Source organism: Natator depressus, chromosome 1 (assembly GCF_965152275.1).
Source record: "Natator depressus isolate rNatDep1 chromosome 1, rNatDep2.hap1, whole genome shotgun sequence".
Lineage (NCBI taxonomy): Eukaryota > Metazoa > Chordata > Testudines > Cheloniidae > Natator > Natator depressus.
The window spans coordinates 122255507-122279725 of NC_134234.1; the positions used below are offsets into that span (position 1 = coordinate 122255507).

Below are 24219 nucleotides of genomic sequence, written 5' to 3' on the forward strand. Positions count from 1 at the left end.
ACCCTACATTTGTAAGTTGCACTTTCACGCAAAGACTGTACTACAGTACTTGTATGATGTGAACTGAAAAATACTATTTCTTTTGTTTATCATTTTTACAGTGCAAATATTTGTAATCAAAAAATGCCCTTTGATTTCAATTACAACACGATACAATATATATAAAATGTAGTAAAACATTCAAAATATTTAATAAATTTCAATTGATATTCTATTGTTTAACAGTGCGATTGAAACTGATTAATCGTAATTAATTTTTTTAATCACAATTTTTTTGAGTTAATCGTGTGAGTTAACTGTGATTGATCAACAGCGCACATACACACACACACACAAAAATATAAATATAAGATACTTTCTGAATTATTTTTGGTTTCACCTCCATTTCATTTCTGTTCTTATACTGCACTGATCATTACAGTTTCCAAGCAACTTCCTTTGTGTCCTATACCTTCCAAAAGAACTTCGATTTTTACAAAACTGACCAATTAAAAAAAATCAGATAAGCAGCCTTGGGTTAGCACATCGTGAAATTTCTCCTGTACAGAATTCCTGTTTTTAAGCATCTTTCTGATACCCTGCTGATGTTTAGATCTTTTTGGGAAGTCATGAAACATGCCCAAGCACACTTCTTCCTCTCTGGGGCTGCCTCCTGCCACTTTGGTTTCAGATTTTCTGCTACATTTACTGGTCAAGACCCCTTTGTTAGCCTCAGGAACAGCATGCATGTGAGATGCCAAAAAGCACTGCATGAGTGTGATGTCATTAGAGCTGACTAAGAATTGTTCGACTAAACTGTTTTTTGGTCAAAAAATGCCAATTCATCAAAACTGAATTTTTCACTCAACCTTTTTGGTTTTGACATACATTTTGTCGTGAAGGTTTCAAGAACAGGTCTAAGAAAGAGAAAGGCCACTCCAGAATAACCACTAGACTAGTGGCTACGACACTCATATGGGATGTAGGAGACGAAGATTCAAGTCCCTGCTCTGCCTGATTCATGCAAGTGCCCTAACCACCAGGCCATAGAGTCAGTCTCTCTCGCTCTCCTGTTGGAGCTGTTTCACTTTATGTAAATCAGTGGTTTCCAACTTGTGGACCCCTTGGGGTCTGCAGATGTCTAAATTTCCAAAATGGCCTGCACCTCCATTCGCAATTTTGTAGGGGTCCACATCACTGGTGTAAATAGTTACTTATTCACTAGGCCAGAGAGAGAGAGTGCATGAGAGAGGTAGAATCAGGCAGAGCAGGGACTTGAATCCTGGTCTTCCATATCCCAAGTGAGCATTGGGCTACTGGCTATTCTCAGGTGGTTCTCTTGCTTTTTTTTATTTATTTATTAAATTTGACAGGTCCAGTTTTCATTCTGATGCAGAACATGTTAAAACTCAGTTTTTCACAAAATGGAATTCTTGTTTTCTATCTCGCCCTAGTCATCATGGCTATTCCATGAGACAGGAAATACAAATGACCATCAAAAAAATACTGAAGCTCCTATACAGTGTTGTCGAATGCACAAAGTACTCACTTAAGATAAATAATTTTTCTCTAACTTTAGTTACATTAACCTTATGTGTTACTTATAACACTAGTAGAAAAGTTTCAGAGTAGCAGCCGTGTTAGTCTGTATCCACAAAAAGAAAAGGAGTACTTGTGGCACCTAGATACTAAAATTTATTTGAGCATAAGCTTTCGTGAGCTACAGCTCACTTCATCGGATGCATTCAGTGTGAGCTGTAGCTCACGAAAGCTTATGCTCAAATAAATTTGTTAGTCTCTAAGGTGCCATAAGTTCTCCTTTTCTTTTTACTAGTAGAAAAAGCTTTCAAATGAAAATTTGAGTTTCCAACTGGAGTCCCTTTAAAGTTTTAAATTGCAAATGGAAAGATAAAATAGCAGAGAAAGCCAGTGATTGCTTTTCACTTTCCTCCCAACCCAAATTAGATTTTACAAAGTAACGGTCAACATTGCTTTACCTTATTTACCATAAATCAAAGACCTTTGCACAGAGTACACTGTGCACCAGCAACACAAATTCATGTTGAAACAGTGGATTTAAAAAGATGGAGTGACAGCGCTGAACCCTTGAAATTAGCTTTCGATTTTCAGTGGAGCTCATCTGTTCTAGGAACTTCATTTTCAATTTTTCATAAACAAGCCTGACCATTAAATTGGATTACCTGTATTTAAAATCAACATATAAAAAGTTACCTTGTTACTGCTCCTGAAAATATCCTCTCTATCATCCTGTTTGATATAGCTGTGAAAGAGAAAAAAATATTAGAAGACATTTAAAGGTCATATTTTTGCTTTATATTGGGTTTAAGCTGATTATTGCCTATTAGATCAGTATTTAACAAGCATTGCCTTAACAAGTAAATCTTGCTTTCAAGGGTCTTTACATTTTAGAAGCCCTATAATTCATCAGAGAGCCAACATGGAATTAGGAATTTTAATGTACAAAGATAATACTTAACTATCGCTGACACACAATTTTGAGATGCATGTTTTTATTCTGTTACCAATTCTGGGGTTTTACTAAAGATGAAGTGTCTTTGGTTAAATGATTGACTCTTATTTGCGTAGTTTTATGGTGCTTTCTACCAGCACACTCTAAATGTAATTTCTCTACTAGAATACAAAAGATATTACTAAGAAATTAATAGGCTTTAAGAGCTGTATGTTTTACAAAAGATACTTCTACATTTCAAAGTTTAATATTGGAAAAGAGAACCAGAATTGCATCTGATTAACCTAACCATAGAAGCCTTTCATTTCAAAGTAAAAAAACCCCACCAATGCTTCCGTAAAAGGCTAATTAGTCAAACCTTGTCCTGTAGTATATATTTGTTTTTGCTATCACCAAACATTTCATAGATAAGGCTAGAAGGACCACTGATCATTGAAGTCCAACCTCCTGTATAACACAAGCCATAGGATTTTCTTTAATTAATTCCTGTTTGAACATATCTTTTAAAAAAAACCATTATGATGTTCTAAGGCAGTGGTTCTCAACCTGGGGTACAGAGAGGTCTTCCAGGGAGTACCTCAACTCATCTAGATATTTGCCTAGTTTTACAACAGGTTACATGAAAAGCACTAGCGAAGTCAGTACAAACTAAAATTTCACACAATGACTTGTTTCTACTGCTCTATATATTGTACGCTGAAATGCAAGTATAATATTTTTATTCCAATCGATTTTATAATGATATGGTAAACGTGAGAAAATTTTTTTTCAGTAATAGTGTGCTGTGACATTTTTGTATTTGTGTCTGATTTTGTAAGCAAGTAGTTTAAGTGAGGTGAAACTTGGGGTACACAAGACAAATCAGACTCCTGAAAGGGGTACAATAGTCTGGAGAAGTTGAGAACCATTGTTCTAAGGGACACCAGCAACATATTCACTACTTATTCCCAGAACTGTGTAACACTCAGCTCGTGTGCTTCGAGGGGGGAAAAAAGGCATGATACAGCTGAAAGCTGAGATCATAGAAATTAGAGAGGGAAGAGACCTGTTAGGCTATCATGTCAATACCCCTTCCACTTCAGTATTTTTCCTTGCAATGTGTATGAGTGCTTGGTCTAGTCTAGTTTTAGACTGACAGCAATGAGGAGACTGCCACTCCCTGTGGGAGACAACTGTGTAGTTGGAGACATACCTTGCTCTACCACCTGCTTTTTAAGTGTAGGGCCAAAATTTTCAAAATGCCCAAAAGTTAGGCTGCGAAGTCCATATTTAGGCACCTAAGTAGTCTATTTTCAAGAGTGCTGAGCACCCAGTGTCGCCTTTTGATTTCAACTGAACTTCATGGGAATGGCAGACATACAGCAGTACTTAAGATCAATCCCTTCAAGCTGCTTGCGCCCATATTTCCTACTGTTCATGTTTAACAGCTGTTACTTTTTCTTCTGGTTAAGAATGAGGAGGGGGGAGTCTATAATATGTGATCAAACTTGCTTTTGCCTTTGCTGGTCTGTTGGTTCAAATGATCATGACCAGCAGAAAAACAAACAAAAAAAGTGTTCTCCTTCCTGAATTAAATATTGACTAAAAAGTAGTTAGACTTGAGTAGAAGCAACCCTAGGGAAAAACATTTCCCTTCCATAGGGCAATCAGAATGATGTCCCAGATCTCTTTCACTATGGGGGAGAGCAGGTCACATCAGATTTTCTGTTTGTAAGTGAACTTTCCAATCATGAGAGGAATGATTCCTTAAGATGACAATAGACACAGCGTCAGACAAAGTACTTCCAGAGCAGCTGCAAGATGTAAAGAGATGTTTAAATTAAACTCTTGATCAAATGTGCAGGATTACAGAATCCAAAACCACTGCAGAATTTGTGAATGCAGAACAGCGTGTAGGCGCTAGATATTCTTAAAACTGTATATGAAGTGCAGTACAGCTTTTCAGTTAACTTTTACTTATGGTCTTAAAGCTAAACTGGTTAAAAGTCGTTCCATATGTCATACCATGATCATTATGCCGGGCTAAATCCTTTGGATCAATATAGAGGTCATGGTCTGTATCCAGCTCCCAAAATTTGCAATAGATGACATAGAAGTGCTCATAAGAGAAGTACTCTGTCAGCTGGTTAATATCAGCTTCTTCTTCCAATAATGCCACATTCTATTATCAGGAAAAAGAAAATCTCATTAAAGAACCTGCAAGATGCCTCTTGGTCACAGCAGCAACTGGAAGGATGAGTGAAAGTTCTCATATCATCAATGAGCATCACTGATCTCTAACAGTTTTTCAGTGGAATTATTTTATTTTCAAAGACCTCATGCACAATATAGCATGCTAAGAGAAGGTTTTAATAAACTGAGTTGAAAGCTAAGTTGCTAGAGAAAGATGCATAGTAAGGACAGCCAACTTTCTGCTAAGTGAGAGACAAATATAGCTCTGAACAACATAGTAATCTAAATTGAAACAGTCTTGTATTAATAATTGCTCCCTTGAGAATCAATGCACTTTAGTCTTCATTGAACTGGGAAGAAGCAAGAATACCATCTTTACTTTTGCCCTTTTAAGTATTTAACTTAATAAAGCTTTTAAATGAGCAGAAGTTATATTTACCTTGCAAAATTTTACATAAATACCTGCAAAAAGCTGCTTTTCCTGAGTTCATTACACGTGATTCTTCCAGACCAAGACCTATTTACTGTATAAAATATCCTTTGTATAACCTGCAAAAGAGAGAGAGACAAATTAAAAGTCTACTTTTAACTATCTGAACTAAACAATGTATTGTTCCAAGTTTTGGTTAAGTGTTTAAAAATACTTGTGTACAAATGCAAAGAAACAAAAATATGAAATAAGGTTCTGCAGTTTACTGCTGTATTCACTTCCCATTGTTTATTACTATTGCTCAATCTGCAGTATTTGATCATCATTATCCTCAGTCTACATCTTCCTCCTCTCTCCATCTGAGGCCTGGGTCCATTCCTCTTTTTTCCCTCTACCTTGTCTTAGTGAGCTCATCCTCCCATTGTTTCAGATACTATCTTTCCAGAAATGATTTCCAACTCTCTCTCTACTCAATCTACAGATATCACTTAGACATCCTTCAGCTGTCCCAATATCCTCAATTCAGTGCCATAAAGCCATACTTATTTCCTTCTGATTCCTGTCCAGCTGTCTACCTCTACTGACAACTCCAGCACCCTTCTATTCTCCCAGCATTCTTTTAACATTCATTCAATCTTGACAAATTCTGCTACTTCTGTATCACCAAAATCCATCCTTTACCTCACTATTCCCATTACTAAAAAACCTGGAAAAACCTTTAAAATGTCCATGCCCTGGCTTCTCTTGCCTCAACTACTGTAACTTTATCCCTGATCAACTTTCGCACCTCTGTCCCATTTATTCAAGAACCCCATTGCTGATATCCCCTTCCCCTCTAATTGCTCCCACCAACTCATTTCATATATCCCTCTCTGGGTTTCTGCATTTTACTCTATCCCATTCAAAACCTCCCCCACTACATCCACAACAGCCTCCTTCCTCATGCTTGCCAAGCAGCTTTTCCCTTCCAAATACAGCCTTCAGATCTAGTATATCCAAGATACTAGTTCTACCTGCAGCAAGGATTCTATTGATGTAAATTTAGGTCTCAGTTTTACAAATGTACGGGTTATCACTTATCTATTATGCCATCCATGTATCTAGTGCTTTAAACATAAGACAATATTTCAGCCCTCTGGGATCTTAAAAATCTAAATTAGAAATCACAAAACTTGTTTATGTATTTACACTGTAAATTTATGTTTGAAAAATGCATAACAGATATTTCCTGGTTCGAAGAGTTTACAATTTAAGCTAAGCAAGAGGCAGACAGGCTATGGAAGAATAGGTCAGGAAAAGAACGTGGTAAGAGAATTACTTGAGAAAAGATAAGAAGGAAAAGTTGGTTTGATACATGTACTTTATAGTATCATACACTTTATACTTTTAGCTTAAGAATGGTCTTAGAAGCCTAGTGTAAGAAGGTTCAGTCCAAAGAATGTGAGATTTTTATTTCAGACACACTATTAAAAACATTACCTATCTGGGACTTGAAGTCCCAAGTTATAAATCCATCTATATTACTAAAATAAAGGGATGTCAAAAAACCCTATGAAACAGTCCATCGTACTTCCATATCAAAATGAAATTGGCTTTGAGTCATAAGTAGAGGTCATTAAGTGAGTTACTGATATTGTAATCATGAAATTTTATATATAGTTAAAGCTTCAGCACACAGCAAGCTCTGCTGCTCTTACTTTGAATTGGAACAGCTGGTTTGATAAGCCTAGAAAGGGGAACGGCCTATCTTACTTCTGAAACTTAATTAGTTCAGTCTTAATTGTGTGTTTAGGGAAGCCCATTTTTGGCTTAAACTACAAAGCAATTTTTTTCTAGCAAAGTTCTGCCTTAGCTTTGCAGTTTAATCCATCTGGACATCATTACCTCATCTGTTACACATCTAACTGGTCTAAAAAAAAACCCCAAAATTGAATGTTTGCTAGAGACAACTGGACAAGTCTTAAAATTTGGGTCTCTAAAACAAACCAGAGCAGAGAATGAGTAAATATAGTTTGAGACTTGTTTCATTTACTATGCTCAAGATGACAGTTGCTGCTGTACATTGGCTTTTTTTTATTGTGGGAAGGAAAAATTGTGCAAAATAAACACAACACTTGAAATTCTAGAGATATGTTTAATTCCTATGGAAGTTGCCTATACAACCCTTGTGTCAGTACAAATACTATTTCTACAGATTAGCTTTATATTAGCCTAAAACGTGTGTACCAGACCTTACTCCTAGACAGAGCAATTGTTTTAAACCTCTGCCCAGCAGATGGGTCTGCCTCCCTCTGAGGTACTGCTCAGATGGCATCTTACCCAGAAGTGGAAGCGGAACAGTAATTAGATTTCAATATTTAATAGTAAATTGGTGTGAGAACCCACTAAGAACTCTAACCTACAGCTTTAATTTTGTGAAGACAACATCCTCCAGACACAGCTTCCACCCAGCAGTCGGATCACTAAAGCTTCAAGAAGTTTCTTAAACAACTCCCATTCAAAATACGCTTAAATACAATACTTAACAAAAGGGGAGATCAACAGATCTATTTGTTATCATTCAGATAATTACAGGGCTTAATTTCTTTAGAAGCCTGTAGTGGTCAGCAGATGCTCTTTCTTCTAAAAAGGGACAACAGTGTAGACCGTTTTCTTATGTCTTTGATTAGTGGACTGATGTTATGGTTCCCTTTTCAGAGAGAATGTTCATAGCAGTTTGGGCATCTTTTCTAGGACCTTGATATGAGGAGTTCTTTTAGGGGCAAAAGTAAGTAGTGGAAAATTCATTAGCTATCCCTACTGACCAACTGCTAAGATGAATTTGTCAAACGTTATTTCAACCCAGGCCTCCCTAAGTAAATATGTTTCTCAGCTAAAGAAAGGACTGGGGAATGAGAGGATTTAGCTGCTGCAGCCCTCAGAAGGAACAGCAGTTTTTCCACAATTCAGACAAACCATGCTCCAATACAGCTGCCGAAGAAAGATCATCACAGATGACATATTTTCTTCTTTCTCCCCTTGCTTCAGCCATATCTTTTGAGAAATAATTCATCTAGGAATTGCTATGGCCTCACTGGTGAGAGGCAAAAACTAGTATCAGCTCTTAGCATGAAAAACCCAGCAAAGCAGTTACAGTGTCATCAATTTATTGAGAGTCCCACAACTTTGCTACCTGTTGGAGCTCTTGTGATGACATGAAGAGCTCCTTGCCTCATGTGACTTGGGAGCAGGTGCCTGCACGAACTCCCCACTGCTCCATCCTCCAAGCTCTTCTTGCCCCTCACTCACCCTGGCAGTTCTTGTGGGGACCTGATTGTTTTGATCCACCCCTCCCTGCTGCAGGCTTCTGGAGGTGACTGACTGACCTGCATCCCCATCTTTTTTGGCAGGCTACCACGGGGGGTGGTTCTTTCGTCATGCTAGACTGCATAAGCTGGGTCAGAAGTAGAAAGCTCAACTCCCAGAGCAGGCTGTCCCTCTGAAGGTAACCCACTATGGACAAGGAACACCCACCCACCACAGCACTGAGAAAAGGCTTTTGCTAGGGACCTGCCTTGAGCCCCGTACTCCTATACATTAGGTGTCAACTGGAAAGGAATCCCTTCCTCCCGCACATCTCCCTCTGTCTTGTGAAGGGCAAAGCAGCACCCTCACGCCCCCACCCACTGCACCCTACTACTATGCAGATAAAACTGAGCCCTCTACCCACCATCCCCTGCTGCTCTGTGGGGCAGCACATTGTTTTCTCGAGGCATTTTGATATACCAGGTCTGCAATGGCTACACACTTCCTCTCTCAGCAGCTTGAAGCAGTACTGGCCCTTATTGCTCAGCCCCCAAAAGCATCTCCACTCTACCTTTCCGCAGGGCTTCTCCTGACCAGGAGTTAGAGGGTGGGAGTATGGTATTAAGATCTCAGCATATTCCCCTACATCCTCCAATCCTGACATAGTTTCCTGCAGGAGAGAACAGGAGCAGCAGCAGGCACACAAGGTAGCGGGGGCACCAACTGATTTTTGGAGGGCATGGGGGAGGAAGAGGATGATAGTAGCAGCTAACTTTTGAGCGAGAAGTAAAGTTTCATGAAGCTCCAAGTATAACCCTTCCTTGTTGGTGAGAAAGTCTCTAATGTCACTCACATGATGTCTCCCCTCCATGTTCCCAAGTAGTGGCATGGAATCATATTGGGGAGATGAGTGACTTTCACATTGATGAGAAATGTCACATGGAGCTGTGCAAACTTTGGCAGTTAAGGGAACCAGTGGCTGTCTTGGACTTGGAAGGCAAGAGCTAGGGAGTAGACCAACAAGCACCTGCTCCAAAATTGCATAAAGACAAGAGTAACTGCAAAAGGGGACAAAGTCTTCTTACTTTTGATAAATATGCAAGAGTTTGCACTACAGTGTTTCTAAAAAACACACTGCAAGTATGCAGAGGGGTTCAAAAATCAGAATAGACTAAACCTCACAACTTAATCTTCTTAAAGAATCTCTTGCTTTTTAGGCCAATCATGATTTTTGAACTCTTGGGGGCTGGCAATACTACTATTGGCGATGTCTATTGGAGTGGGGTGGATGAACCTGAAGACCTTCAACTCTGCACTAGAGTATGAAAGGTGCAGAAGCAAAGTTAATGTCTCAAAAGAAAGACTTCCAGATTAAATCTGTGCTACATCCAACTGTAGATTATGTATACTGAACTAATGGCCTTAATTTAGTTCCCAGAGGATGCTCGTTAAACTCAGTGACTGATGCTTGCTGACATTTTTTTAAAAAAACTGAATGCCCTTGGGAGGGATCTCAGACTCTGAAGATTGAAGGACCAAATGAGCACAGAGTCTGAAGCAACATAATCTCTAGAGTTTGTCAAATCCAGATCAGTAGTTGAGGGAAATTGATAGAACAGTTAACTGCTATTCATATAGCAGTTTGTGGACAGAAAGATGACTAGTCACAGAAGCTTAGAGCTGCAGATCTGGAACTTTTCATGTATACAAAATTCAATTAAAAGGAAAATCATTGAACTGGGAAGGTGCAAGTAGCTTTAAAAAAAGGCTTAAATTCTATCATGATCTCTTTACAATTCCATAATATTGTGGAGAACTTATGCATTATCTACTTGATAAAATCTGAACTTGAAATAATGCAGAAGTCATTTTAAACTTTTAGGCTTTTTTCATTACGAAGTCCAAACCAGGGTCAGTATTCTAACCTGCCATACATTGAAAACCACACCCAAATAAGCATCCAAGTAAACTAAGTAATTTGCTCTTCAGTAGAAATACATTAACATGTTCCACACAAACCATCTCCATTCAGTATTCCTCATTTCAACTGTTATTCAGTAAGCTCTTCTAACACGCTGAAATACAGAGAAACCTTACAACTATCGATTGCAATGACAAATGCTCTTCCTCCCATTACCGTGTCTCCTGAAGATTTGAATAGACTCAGTATCATGCACTAGAAGCCTGAAAAGTTGAGATCAACAGAATACTTGTCTCTGGAAATAAGCCCATGGTGAAAAGGATGGTTTTACATATTTCAATTGACCTATTAATTAACAGTTAAATTGTATAAACAAAGTAATTTTTCTAAATAAAGTACTTACTGTGGTAATGTAACGAGAATGAAATTCGGATGCTTCTTTTAAAAAGGATAGGCCAGGATGACTATTCACCACATCCTATAAAGAGAGGGGAGGAAATGAAGTGCCAACTGGTACCCATTCTCACCCTGGTAACAACTCATTAACGCAGAATACTACCATCAATTCCTTGAAAGAGCCATTCCAAATTTGATTGCTAAGCAAAGCAACCATTACTAAGTATAACAATTTGTAGACTGCTTCATGTAAACATCCCATGGTGATGTACGTTTTCAAAATAACGTGACTTTTAAAAGCCATTCAACATGAGCTTTCTTAATTGTAATAGGGAGATGTCGGAAACAATAGGCAGACGTGTGCAAATTATATGTTCCTTTCAGAAAAAAACCCAAAACTTATTTTCCTGGTGTAGATGGGGCTTGATACATGTAACTAGTAAGAAACAGCACTGCTGAAAAATTACAGATGGTTTTCCATTATAAAATGAAGACACTCTATAAAACCACGTGGAAGTACACTAAGTCCAACATGGAAGTTTGCTTCTGGTCATTCATTAGCAAAGCACTAAGACCTGTGACAGTCCAAAAAGAGATTCAACTGCCATTTTTCTTCTTTCCCCTCCCCAATAACTTCCCAGAAGCCCAAGAAGCACATCCTTAACACTACTATGTCAATCATGAGTTGTCATTCTTAAGGTTAAATAGGCTCTGACACATTAGTCAGTCGAAATCAAACATCAATTAAGAGCTATTGTAGTATGTGTAGGGTTTCTTCTTTTCAACTTTTTCCCTACATAAAAGTAGGCTATAAATATCTGTGACTGTAAAATGACTTGTAACAAGTTAAACTCATCAGTTGACCATACAAGTTGCATGCACTAAATATCAGTAATCTTTTTATTCATTCTCTTTACTAGAGTTACTCTATCAGTTAGGAAATTAAAGTTGTGCTGGCACATCTAGTCTTTTGTTTAGCTTTGGAAGATACAAAGAGGTCATGATTAAATTAAATCGCTATGTACTTGTAAAAATGGAATGAAGTCTTCTTGCACCAAGTAGTTGCATCCAGGGTTCATCAGAAGATGAACAAACTTTGCAGCATCATCGTGGCAGGTCTGTAGTATTCTGAAATGCAAATATAAAATGAATTTGCATCATAAACTTTTTCTATTCCATTCAGAGAGGAAAAATGCTCATATTTGTGTTAGGAAGTTCTACAGCAGGATTTATGAAAAATCTGCAGTCTCAGCATTTAATCTCAACTCATTGATGTGACATGTGAGCACCTAAAGAATGAGTTACCATAATATAAAGGAAGGCATGTGGTCACAGTTTCTTTTGCCTACTAGTGATTTTACACAGCTCTAAGCATTGCACTGGCCAATAATCCCATATTGCTTCCTCTCACACTAGACTTTAAGGCATAATTTACATTGTACTAGCTTTACTGTACCTGCTCCCAGAAGTGGAGTAGTCAAATGAGAGGACAGTTTGAAATCAAGACCATAGTTCTCCTTCCTAGCCTCATTGATCCCAAAGAAAGTAGTATCTGCCCACAACTGTTGACATATTCCTGCAAATTAGGACCACACTTCTCAAAACCTTACACAGTTGGGACCACTAGGAACTTGTCCTTAACCACACCACATTATAATCTTTACACAGCAAATATCAAGAATTTAAACTGTACACATTTTTTTAAATCCAACTCTGTGTTGGACTATTAGAAAGGGGTTTTGTTTGTTTGCAGGCTGGATCACATTCATAGCTTAAATATTACATTTAAATTAAGAAACACAGTACCTCAAAAAGCAACCTACTTACTTTCGCCACATTGCAACAAATTTATGAACTGAGACACATCCTGTTCGTTCTCCTCCAGCACAATAAAACAAGGGACCTTTCCAGTAAAGCGGGCATTCACAGGCCTGGAATTAAGGTGTAGAACAATGCAGACAGTCAGTTTATTGATTACTTATCTGAGCGTTACTCCCTCTCAAAACACTAGCGTAAAATGAAACCTTGCTAGTGTAGTTGTAAGGCTGCATTATGGGAGAGCAGGACAGACACTTGTTTCGTTGCACACACTTTTACGGAACTACAGTGAAAATAAGGCAATTCCTGGAAGATGTAGTTTATTGACAGGTAACCTTTAATTTGACCAACAGCTTTAGTCTCTACTGTACTGCACAACAAGGTAGATTTTCATGGTAAATAAAACAAATTAAGGGGAAAAGTCGTTTCCATTTATTCTTTTTTCCCCACAGTTGGGAACCATTTTTCCACTTGTACTTCTAAAGAAATGGGGGATTCACACATGAAGACAAGCATATGTTTACTGTAAGCAATCACAGTGTATATGTGTTCCAGTGTTAGCCCTAGACTACTATGGAAAGATATACGGAGTGATCAATACAGCTCCCCTGAAAACAAAATATTTATCATTTACATTCCTGCTTCAATACTATATGGAGAACCCACTAAGGTTAATGTAAAGACTCCCATTGACTTTAATGGGTTATGGATCAGGCTCCATATTAAGTAAAGACAATACCAGCCCAATTTAAGTTAACTTTTTGGAATTTTATTCATATCACACAACAGATAACATAGGAAAACCATTTGTTTCCTTTTTGTAGGTTAGTACACTGAAGTTAGACACCCAGTAAATCCTCACCTTTGCAACTTTGCCCATGTCTTCTAATCTTGCTCTCTCATTTGGAAACTGACAGAAAGTTCTCTCTATTTTGGCAATCACTGCATCTATATTCAGTTTTTCTTTTGGACATCCTCGGGGAAAATAAAATGTTGGAATGGTTTGGCTCAGTGATGGCGGCAAAGGTTCTTCTTTCTTTGTCTGAACCTAAATGGATAAATACATTTGACATACTGAGGTGTATCAAACTGTATGCCATACAATCCTCCTTAGAATGAGACGGAAAAGCCTTTATCTTGTTTTGTATTAACTACTGTAACATATTCCTACAGAAAATTATATATGACGGAATAAGCTCTTTAAGAGTGAAGAGTGAAAAATTCCTGAAAAATTGGCATCTAGAACATTTCAGCCTTTTCAAAATGAATTCAAGTTTGACATAAGGAAAGCTATTTGGCTAAGGTAAGAATAGCGTTTCCCCTCTATCCCACCTCAAGTCTTTATCCAGCTTTAGAACCAGAACTCTAGCCAAACCTTTTTCTGAAGTTTGGAAGTATTCATAATTGTTATTTTAACTTCCAGTATAGCTTGAGACCAGAACAGCCCAAAATATCACAAGCAAGGCTGTTTAGTATTTCAACTTGTCGCTTAAGTGCTAGAATCATGTGAGATCGTGCTTTCACAAAATTTCCACCTCAGTTTTGTAGACTCAAGAGGGTCAGGTAAGCATGCAATCTTTTGGGTGCTTGCAAGCTGCACACTTTTCTTCTCTAACTCAGTCATAACTGTGGAGAAAAAAGTTTCAGTTGAATCCTAAAAACAAGACAACTTTTCTTAAAATATTTTTTTAGGAAATATGTTCAGTATTTGTGTACTAATACTTCTGCACACACAAGCGCAAAGATATAGGGGTCTAGGTATGCTAGAGTAGTGTAATTAACAACTCAAAAATGACTGAAGTCCATAATAGGTAAATTTATTCAGGTAAGTGGTTACAATACAGCTGTTAGCTATGGTAAAAGGAGAATTTATCCTTTATTCAGTTAGTCCCATGAAGAAAGGTCAGTAGCTGAAAAACAAGTCAACAGGATATAAGGCAATAGAAAAATAAACTGAGCAAATAAAAGAATGTGTGTATTGGACAGCTCAATAATTTGGCAACTGAATACAAAAGCTTTCATCTCTACGTTACAGATTCAAAACCAGCCCAATTTAGCAGTGACAAAAAATTTCCCATGGTGGCCCATGATGAAATCAACGATCCCAATGAACCCAAAGTCCATCTCAATTTCCTCCAGTCACAACTGGTACCATCTGACAGATTCAGCAGCAACATTAAGGAATGAATGGCAAAGACATTACCACCACCACACCCCTCAAGATGGTCCTTTCACAGCTGGGCTGAGGCAACAGCAAAAAAAAACAGATGTCTGTACTGCTGCCATCCATGTTGAGAATGCCGTATGGATAAAGGATTTTGGTCCCCAAAAAGACTTCAATTTCACTGAGATATAATATGTAAAGAGGTTGAGTTAATCCCCTCGGATTTTTCTACAAATGAGCCAAACAATTCCAACTTTACACTTGTCCTGATATTGCAACTTCACTAAAAATCAATGCTAGCCTTTAAGTATGTCAGAATAAAAAACAGAAAAAGTTTACTTGAGTTTGTAGTACTTGTAGGCAAAAGTTTTATTTTTGTTTACTGGATTTGCACTTTTCAGTTACACCATAAAGGCTGTCTTGATGCGATACAAAAATGTAAAAGTCACATCAACAGAATCACCAAACAAAAACAAAAATACCCCAGATCTCAAACTAAAATGACAAACATTTTTCCATCTCCAAAGTGGTGTTCCTGTTAGCACCACCAAGAGTGCAATAAACAATTTCTTTATAATTTCCCCCTAAATTTCAAGGTAACCACCATCACATCAGTGCTTGGGTTGAGCCTCTGACATAACTAGTCACTGAAAGCCTGTGCTGTTGCCCAGGTGTAGTTCGTAAAAGCAAAATGGCTGAGAACTTGAAAACTGGACAGTTTCAGACAGTGAATCCCAGTGATTATTCAACCTGGTGATATTATAAACAAAAGGACATCTCAACCAGGTTGGAAGCTGTTTCCATCACTTCAAACTGACTCACACATTCTATACTTCAGAGCGACACCCATGGAATATTATATACATAGCACGTTTTAATCTATTGTGCCAGCCTGGGGAGTAGATCTTTAGCCCTTCCCTCTCTATGGGACTGACAGTAGTGTGCTCTCGGTGCTGTGTGTTGACTGACCATTTTTACAGAAAGACAAAAAAGGAAAAAAGGAAACAGGAAAAAAGTTAGAATTGTGATGCAGCTACTTCATTCCTTTCCCCCCAGTCTTTGTTATTTCCCTAGGTAGCAACTTTCAACAAGACTGGCAGGTAGTAAAGTTCTTCAGATCACAGCTGTCCATTCTTTCTTCAGGTGGAATGCCAGGAAGTTATAAATTACTGTAAACTCCTTTAGTTAAAAGTTTCAGAGCATTAGTTTAAAACAGTCAGTGTAAATTTAGTATAGAGACAAAACGAGGTGTTTTAAGTCCAAGGTTAAGAAAGTGTAAAGACTAAGTCGCAAGACTGGTTTCTTAGCAAAGAAGGAAAAAGGAATATGTAAAAAGACTTAGAGAATGGGAAGATGACCCAGTAAAACCAAGCAAGAGAAGAAAATAATCAAATTGAAAGTTCTGCAGAGGTTTGGAACAGTAGATATTTTTCAAAAATTGTTCCTTCAATTATATAAAAGTATACTGCACATCTGTTGTGCTACAGTGAGATAAATGGTAACCTTTTGGTTTACATGTAGACGTTTTTGGATTTTAAAGGCTCTCTGAAATTTAGAAAGTTAGCTTTGTACAACTAGCGATAAATCCTTTCACAGAACTGTTCTCTCTGGATGGACAAATTTAACACAGCAGGCATGCCCACTTCATCACAACAGAAGCTTCCTCTTCCCAAAACCACTCAACCATACCAGCATTTAATTTCTCCAAGTTAAATACTTATGTGGATAAACTTGACATTCTAGATTTGAGGTTATTTTGGTAACAGTAAAAACATCAGGTTTTGTTACACAAGTTAAAGTTATCATTAGTGTGCTATTTAAAAGACAAAGCACACTAAATATGTGCTTCAATTTTGATGGCGATAGTTTACACATAACTGGTCCCTATTGTGAATATTTATATCAGAGTGATTTTGAACAGGAAGCAGCAAGATGTCTAAACAAGTTCAATCTGCATAAGAATTGGCACATGAAGAGTTACAAAACCTGGAGAAAGACTAACCCAAACTGAAAACAAACACTTTATGAAATAGTAAGGGAAAAGGTTATGTTTAAATATGATTTTCAAGTTAGGATCCCTTTAATGAACAGGTTACAGAAGCTAATATTACCATGCATATTTGATTTTTTTATGCACTTGTTCAATTTTCTGAGAGCCTATATGGGATGCAGGCTTCTCTCTTTTTCTTTTCTTTTTTTATTTAAAGAAAATAAAGTAAATAACCTTCCTTTGCACTCTAGAGGAACCTTCTCTATTGCTTCAAGTTGGAAATGGAAAATAATGTAAGCCTTCGTACTCGTGAGTGATACCTGAAAATGGATTGAAAAAGAATGTATAGTGATAACATGAAGTGGAACTGAATAAAGTAAATCCTTTGGAAGCTTCCAGAATCACTGGTCTTATATTTCCCCACTTCCCCAACCAGGCAGCAACAATCATCTGCCTTGTTACTAAGTAGATTGTGGCCCTAAAAAGGAAAATCCACCAAATTATCTTGGCTATCTTTAAGGTCTGAATCCTTTAGCCCCTTTTCAGGGAGACAGCTGTAGTCCAAGAGCATGCTGAGGTCCTAAAGGCACTATGCACTGCTTGAAGAGTATTTATGGTTACTCTTTGCCCATCAAGCAAAATTGGTTGGTCTCATTTCCTTCTGGGAGAGTTGATTAAAGAGGGAGAAAAGGTGGTTTTGGAACAGGAAGGTGAATGTGTCTCACCTTTCAGTAAGTAGAAATAGTCATCTGAAGGGTGACCAACAAATACAACTCCTTCCCCAAAGTGGTCAGTTTTCCTGAGCTTAATCTCTAGATCTTTGAAGCAGAGAAATACCTTCAGAATGTTTTTTCTTATGCAACAGATATACAGTAGCCTTTTGGGGCTGAAGACTATGGCCACAGCAAGAGCTCAGCCCCAAACCATCCATGTCAAAGCAATTTTCAACACTATCATCGTTGGAAAGAAAGGTCAGGGATGGTTTCTAGGGCATACCAAAGAGGAAACAGAATGCTAGGACAGTAACTCCCCACTGACTCCTCAGCAGCAAGTACAAAGCATGCCCCTGGCACTGAACCAGACTACCCTGCAAGGTGAAGCAGCTGTATCAAAGCATTACACACTCTTATTTCCCTTGAATAATCCTGCCACAACTATTCCAAAGCCTCCTTTAGCATTAAGTAGGGGCACAGACCTAGGCTTCCTCATCTTCTAGAGGTACCGTGAGGGATGTTACAGAAAACAAAGAGCCTCCCCTCCCTGCCCCTTCAGTATCAAGGAAGTAGTATGCACTAAGGCCACCCTCACCTTTTATGCAACTGAATCTCTGATTGAAGATTTCTATGAGCTGTTTTTGGAAGTGGTCTCAAGTCTCTAGGATGGTACCAACTCGGATGTCTCTTTAATCATCTTAAGCAGAAAGAGTTCAAGTATTTACTTCCCATCCTTATGGGTGCAGGAAGTAAAGACAACAAAGGCTGCACACTACCCTGGGGAATTATTTCCATTCAGGTACTAAGGCTGTTGATCCGGAATCAATAATTTGGAACAGAATTATGTACAACATTTAAACCCAGATTTCTTGATGGGATCAGTTACACCTACAACACTGAACACAAGGTCAACAAGCTCATACCAAAAATTGAGTACAGAAAAACCAAATTTATGGTACATTAGTTACAGCCAATCAAAAGCTGTAGGTACAGGATTGGTTTTTGCTTTTCTAAAGAAAAAAGGAAATAACTACAAGTTTTGACCCTCAGTTCCACCTTTCAGATGAAGGTCAGAAGGAACTGAGGAACTACTAAAGTTGCGCTTCTTTGTATGTCCTCCCTGAATGAATGGGAAGATTCACCTGGATGGTCCCTATGATCACTGCTTTCTAGAGCATTCAGTAGGATTTCCTAGAGCATATGTACATCTTATCAAGGAGCCATACTGAAAATACTCAAAAGAAGGGCTATTTCTGTTCTAAATAAGACAACCTATTAAAAATGCACTTAGACAAAAACGGTAAGTTTAGAAAACCTGACCTGTGAGGAAAGATTTAAAAACTGGGCATGTTTAGTCTTGTGAAAAAAAGACTGAGGGGGAGCTGATAGTCTTCAAACATGTTAAGGGCAGTTGCAAAGAGGACTGTGATCAACTGTCCTCTATGTCCACTGAAAATAGGACAAGAAGTAATCAGCTAAATCTGCAGCAAGGGAGATTAAGGTTAGATATTAGGAAAACTATCCTTATAGAGAAAAAGTTTAAATATATTAACTATGTTAGATATTAGGAAAAACTTTAACGACAAGGATAGCTAGGTACTGGACTAGGTTTCAAAGGGAAGCACTTGACTAGGTTGCCATCCTTGGGGGATTTTAAGAACAGGTTAGACAAACACTTGTTACAGATGGTCTAGGTGTTTTGGTCTTGCCTCAGCACAGGGAGGATGGATTGACTAGAGGTCCTTCCAGTCCTATATTTCTATGACTCTCTAATTCCACACAGATGAATAAAAATCCCAAATTACTGTCTTAATTCTAACAATTTAATTAATGTGGAATATTTGTTCACACCTAAAAAATACTGCTAAGAGTCCTGCTAATGGAAAGCATAAATTTGTTTGGATTGAAAACCTCATATGACACGGTTTACTCTTGCCGCTGTGACTTTCAGTTGGAGGTTATCCTTCATTTTCTTGCTTGTGCTAAAAATCTGTTTATAAATTAAACTACCAAAAAAGACTTGTTCAGCCAAGTGAGAAAGTCCACCACACAACTTGCAAAACCACATACAGTTATGAAATATTTGGAGCTAAAAGGAGATTTAAAAAAAGTTACATTTCAATGAATGATTTGCATGTGTTGAAGTCTCACAGTATGATGTCAATTTGACATATTAACCTTTGCAATGAACATATGTAAAAGCCAGAATCAATAGTCTGATTGTACTGCCAAGTCTCCATTTAATTTATTTTTATATTAATAGCCTGAGTTGCAATTTGCAATTCAGAAAGCCAAATAATAAGTTTCCTCTAAAATATGATCAGCTAATGATTTACAATTTCATAATATTGCAAATAAGCTTCTGTAAGATTTACCTTGAAAAGAGAACGTAAGATCGTCCCTTTAATACACGTGGTCAATTTTCACCCTGGCATACAAAAAGCATAAAGGCTTTGGGTAAATTCACACTATAAAGTGTTTCTTTACTCTTACTTTGTAAAAGTGGTGAGAAGGTTATAATTTAAATTTATTTTTGCAGGAAGTGGCACAAAGGCATTTCTTCATTCCCTTTGCTAGTTTCAAGAATATTCCCTACTCTTTGATAACATCTGAGAGTATGTCAGCATCAGATGCATTACTCCTACAGCCCTTCAATAACAAGAGGCAGGAAATACATCACATCAAACAGGCTGAAAGGAAACATGCACATCCCCACCCACCCCAGAAATAATCTTCTGACCCTCTCTTGCCTGCTTAGTTTCTCTCTCCTCGTAATGGTAGACAAAAAATTCTATTCCAGCAGCAAATTTGGCTTTGAGCAAAACCGAGGAAGGAGATTAGAAGCCAGATGGGCCAGTTTCTAAATATGGGGGAACCAGCTGTTGCTTTCCCTGTTTCCTTAAGATGATTTTTTTAAGGGGATGCTTATCCCAATCACTCTCCCAAGTAGAGATCTCTGGATGTTACACAACTTGGACTGCCTTGGCTACGGTACACTTCTTTTGGTGAGACATGGATGCCTGCTCCTTCCCCTGCCTGCCTACTAGGTTACTGGGATGTGGAGTATTTGCAGCTGGTCAGAGGGGCCCATCCTATCCACCATTACCGCAAGACTTTAGAAATGAGATAACCCATTTCCTCTCCTTCCTGACCTAAAGTAACTTATTCTTGAAATCAAGAAAAGGGGAAAAGCCTCTTCTCCCCTATTTTTAAAAGGCTGTACACTTTTCAGGATGGCAACTCTGTGTGAGAACTACCACATTAAAGAAATAAATGCATGACCTCATTGAACTAATTGACTAAGTCTCAATTGTTTACAGAGTGAAGGTCAAGAGAAAGTGAGTTAAATACCATTAAGGGTTTGGGGGGGGGGGGCCGGAGGGGAATCAAGCACACTTACCTACTTAAAAATATATTTAGACAACATGCTGATCAAGATGCCACACTGACTAAACAATTCTTAGTATTTGCACTGTTTTGACATGATACGGTACTTAGAATAACTGAATGAATTTGTCCTCATATGGCAGTGCTTGTGTTTTATGGTATCAGCTTAGACACATGTAGCTTTGTTATTGTTTACGAGTAGAGATTTATAAGAAAAAAAAAGGGTATTTTCTAGTGTTAAATCAACAGCCCTGGTACATTCCATAGAAGGCAGATCTCAAGAACAAGATTCTACTCAGTATTAGGACTTCAGGTGATGGAAAACAGATTAACGTAAGATTAACATAAGATCCAGAATTTCTTACCACACACTGTAAAGTATGGGCAAAAGTTTAAGTTATCACCAGGGTGTATTTGATTTAAATCATGATTTAAATCACTAATCAGGAAGACTCGATTTAATCTGATTTCTACATAAAAGTGCATACTTGTTGGTTGTTACCAACCTGAAGATCCTGTATGTTCAGACGTGTTCCTTTCATCATCTTCAACGCAGCTTCCTCCTGAGAAGGAACACTTCTCATGATGTTGTTTCATTTGGGCAACAAGGCCTTGCATTTCTTTGTTGCACTGTTTGCATTTTGCATGCATGCCTGTCACCCACAGGTAGAGGAACTTCATTAAAATATTCCAAAACTGGGTGTCTCTTACAGCCTGTTGCCATTATAGGTTTTCCCTTCTAGTGAGAGAATGGTATGGTAGGTCTCAAATCAATGAAGACTACCCTCAGAAAGACCTCAAAGACTTCTGGAATATGCTGCTCAAAAACAGTTGCACTTTTGTTTCTACTGCCTGTCCCTCCCTTCTCACATTTATCTCCAGACTTCTTTTCCTTGTCCAGATCTATTGCGGCCCCAACAATCTTCTACTCAGTGAACTTTTTGAAGCTTTACACTTTTAGAGAGAGGTAAGGGATTGACTCTGTACACAAATTTGCAGAGGAACAATAGGCTTGAGGTCTCTTATTTCTCACCTCTATTTATTTAAAAACATTTTTGCTGTTAACAAGCATGTTATCTCTGGAGACAAATCCACCGTTTGAGAACTGCAAAACTAAGCATCTCTGATGGTACCTTCTAAATTGAGTACTGAGTCCCACTGGGTAGATAGAAAGATTAATCTAAATAATCTATACAGAATCCCTTGGAACCCCATAAGATTGGGTCCCTAATCCATGAATTATTGGAACTCATTTATAAAATTTTCTTAAACATTACATGACTATATTGTCTCATACTATAGAATTAGAATTTATAATCCCTATTCCATGAAGAGATATATTTAAGCTATAATGCATCTTAATTAAAACTATCTTTAGATAGGTTTCCCCCCCCAAAGCATTATCAAAAATCTGAATTAAAAAAAAATTGGATTTAAAAAAATAAAATTGATTTTTATCCACCCTGGTTGTCACTTCTAAGAAGCGGTGCATCATAGCACCTTATTCTGAAAAGATAGCCAAGTCAAAAACAGTAATTGAAGGTTTAAAAGTTTCAGAATGCAAGAGCTACTTTAACAGGGTAAAGATTTCTGGTCCTGCAGAAGTTTTCTTTTCCTTTTTTAAGATAGGTGATGTAACAACAGTAAGGGGGTTTGCAATCCATTTTACTTAAGACACTGCTTTTAAATTCATTTAGTTTTAGAGACTTATTTGTAGATCACAAACTTTATTCAAATGCTATGTGGATTTAAAAAAAGGATGAAAATAAATATTTGTTGGTGTCTATTACTCATCTACCTTTTGAACCCAAAACTTATTGCAACAACCCATTTTTAGGTCTTATGAGCAAGCCTAAACAAATAAAACTCAGCATTTAACTCCCTTCTCTCTCATTTGAGTGATGTATGTAATTTCAACAGATGCACTGAAGAACAGTCAAAAGTATGATCAAAGTTTACAACTATTTCTATTGCAGAAGACCCAAAAGCCTCAATCGGGGAAATTCAGAGGGGATGAAATTTCCATGGGGGGGGGGGGGGCGCGGAGATGAAAGTAAATTAGTTACTAGGCTCTCTAACCTCTTATCCCACATTTTTCAGTCAATAAGATAATTAACCCTCATCTTCAGTTCTGAATGAAGTTTCTGTTTGAATTTAATAGCTATTATAATGCAGAGTTTCTCAAAATGGCTATTTATGCTCTGCTTACAGTACTGAGACATCATATATGCTATTCAGTCCCTGAATATAAAATGCTGAGCCTGTATTATATTGTAATCCTTATGAAAGAAATTTCTCATTTAGCAAAATGTGGTACATTCTTACAGGATAGTAGTGGACTTACAGCTACAATAGAGTAGGGATACAAGAAGATGGAGCCCAACACTCCTTTATGAGCTGGTTTATTGTTCCCATCTATTTGATTTTCACACAATTACACTTTGTGCTTTCTCTAGCAAAGTTAAAGTCACATTAAAATTAACTTCTGGCTTTATGACACAGTGAGGCAGGAAACATTCTTGAAGAACTTCTGTGTCTAGTTTATTAGTACAGTGAAACTCAAGTTCCACCTACCTATAGATCAATTGTCAGAATACAAAGGGAAACTCCCTACCCCCCCAAAACACCATCAGTATATTTTTTTGAATGCAATAGCCACATCCACCTGCAGTTGTCACCTTCCCCTCCGTGTAGATGACACTAGCAGGGTGCATATGAAGATATTATTTTAAACTTCTGCTTTGCTTTATCGAAGGTGCTGAAAACAAGATCTGGATTCTTCCACATAAACTAGCATATACCTTGAGATGCTTACATGTAGAGAAATTTGACACCTTTTCTCTCTGCCACTCTCCAGTGACAACTTACTCCATCTTTCCCAGGAGGAGACTTCCACAGCTGTTACCATAGCATGTACTAGGATATTCTACCACCACATGATCCCTAAAATACCTTACCCTTAAACTAGATATGTTTAGCTAGATGGGGATGAATAGGAGTCAGCACACAGAAATTAAGAGACTGGAATGGGAGGATAAAAAAATATGGAATAGAGGACAGTTTTCCTAGAAAGGTAATTATGAGTTGCTGCACTGAGCAGCAGGAAAAACTTGGTTAACATAAAATTATCTATATCCACTTCTTCATTCAGTACAGGAGTTCACAAGATAGAATTTGACAAATAATCTTTCTGTGTCACTGTTAGAGCTAGTCAAACAAAATCCGAGACTGGCTTAATTGTTTCATATACAGAAAGCTCAGAAGCAGCATTATTAGCTGAAGCTAAACTGATGAGTGCTTCAACAGAACTCATAAGCAAGACTACCTAGCTGTCCTTCATTACTAGGACAATGTAGCATTACAGGGCTGAAGCCATGCCCCCCATCACCCTCAAAAACAGAATTGCTCTACTCAAGTAACAGGTAGGCTTCAGTTACCTACATAATGAGCAAAGGAACTGCCAAACTGAATTA

General features: G+C 37.8%; 1 protein-coding gene across 2 annotated transcripts in view; it reads right to left on the reverse strand.

The window, feature by feature from the left end:
* Positions 1-24219, reverse strand: part of PPP2R3B (protein phosphatase 2 regulatory subunit B''beta) — an 88583-nt gene that overhangs the window by 17639 nt on the left and 46725 nt on the right. For both annotated transcript variants that reach the window (XM_074965997.1, XM_074966007.1), the window contains 7 exons: positions 13355-13540; positions 12502-12605; positions 11700-11802; positions 10682-10756; positions 5105-5191; positions 4475-4631; positions 2212-2260 (listed from right to left, as the gene is read on the reverse strand). In XM_074965997.1, the coding sequence (XP_074822098.1) occupies positions 2212-2260; positions 4475-4631; positions 5105-5191; positions 10682-10756; positions 11700-11802; positions 12502-12605; positions 13355-13540 (761 nt within the window). The remainder of the gene's footprint in view (positions 1-2211; positions 2261-4474; positions 4632-5104; positions 5192-10681; positions 10757-11699; positions 11803-12501; positions 12606-13354; positions 13541-24219) is intronic.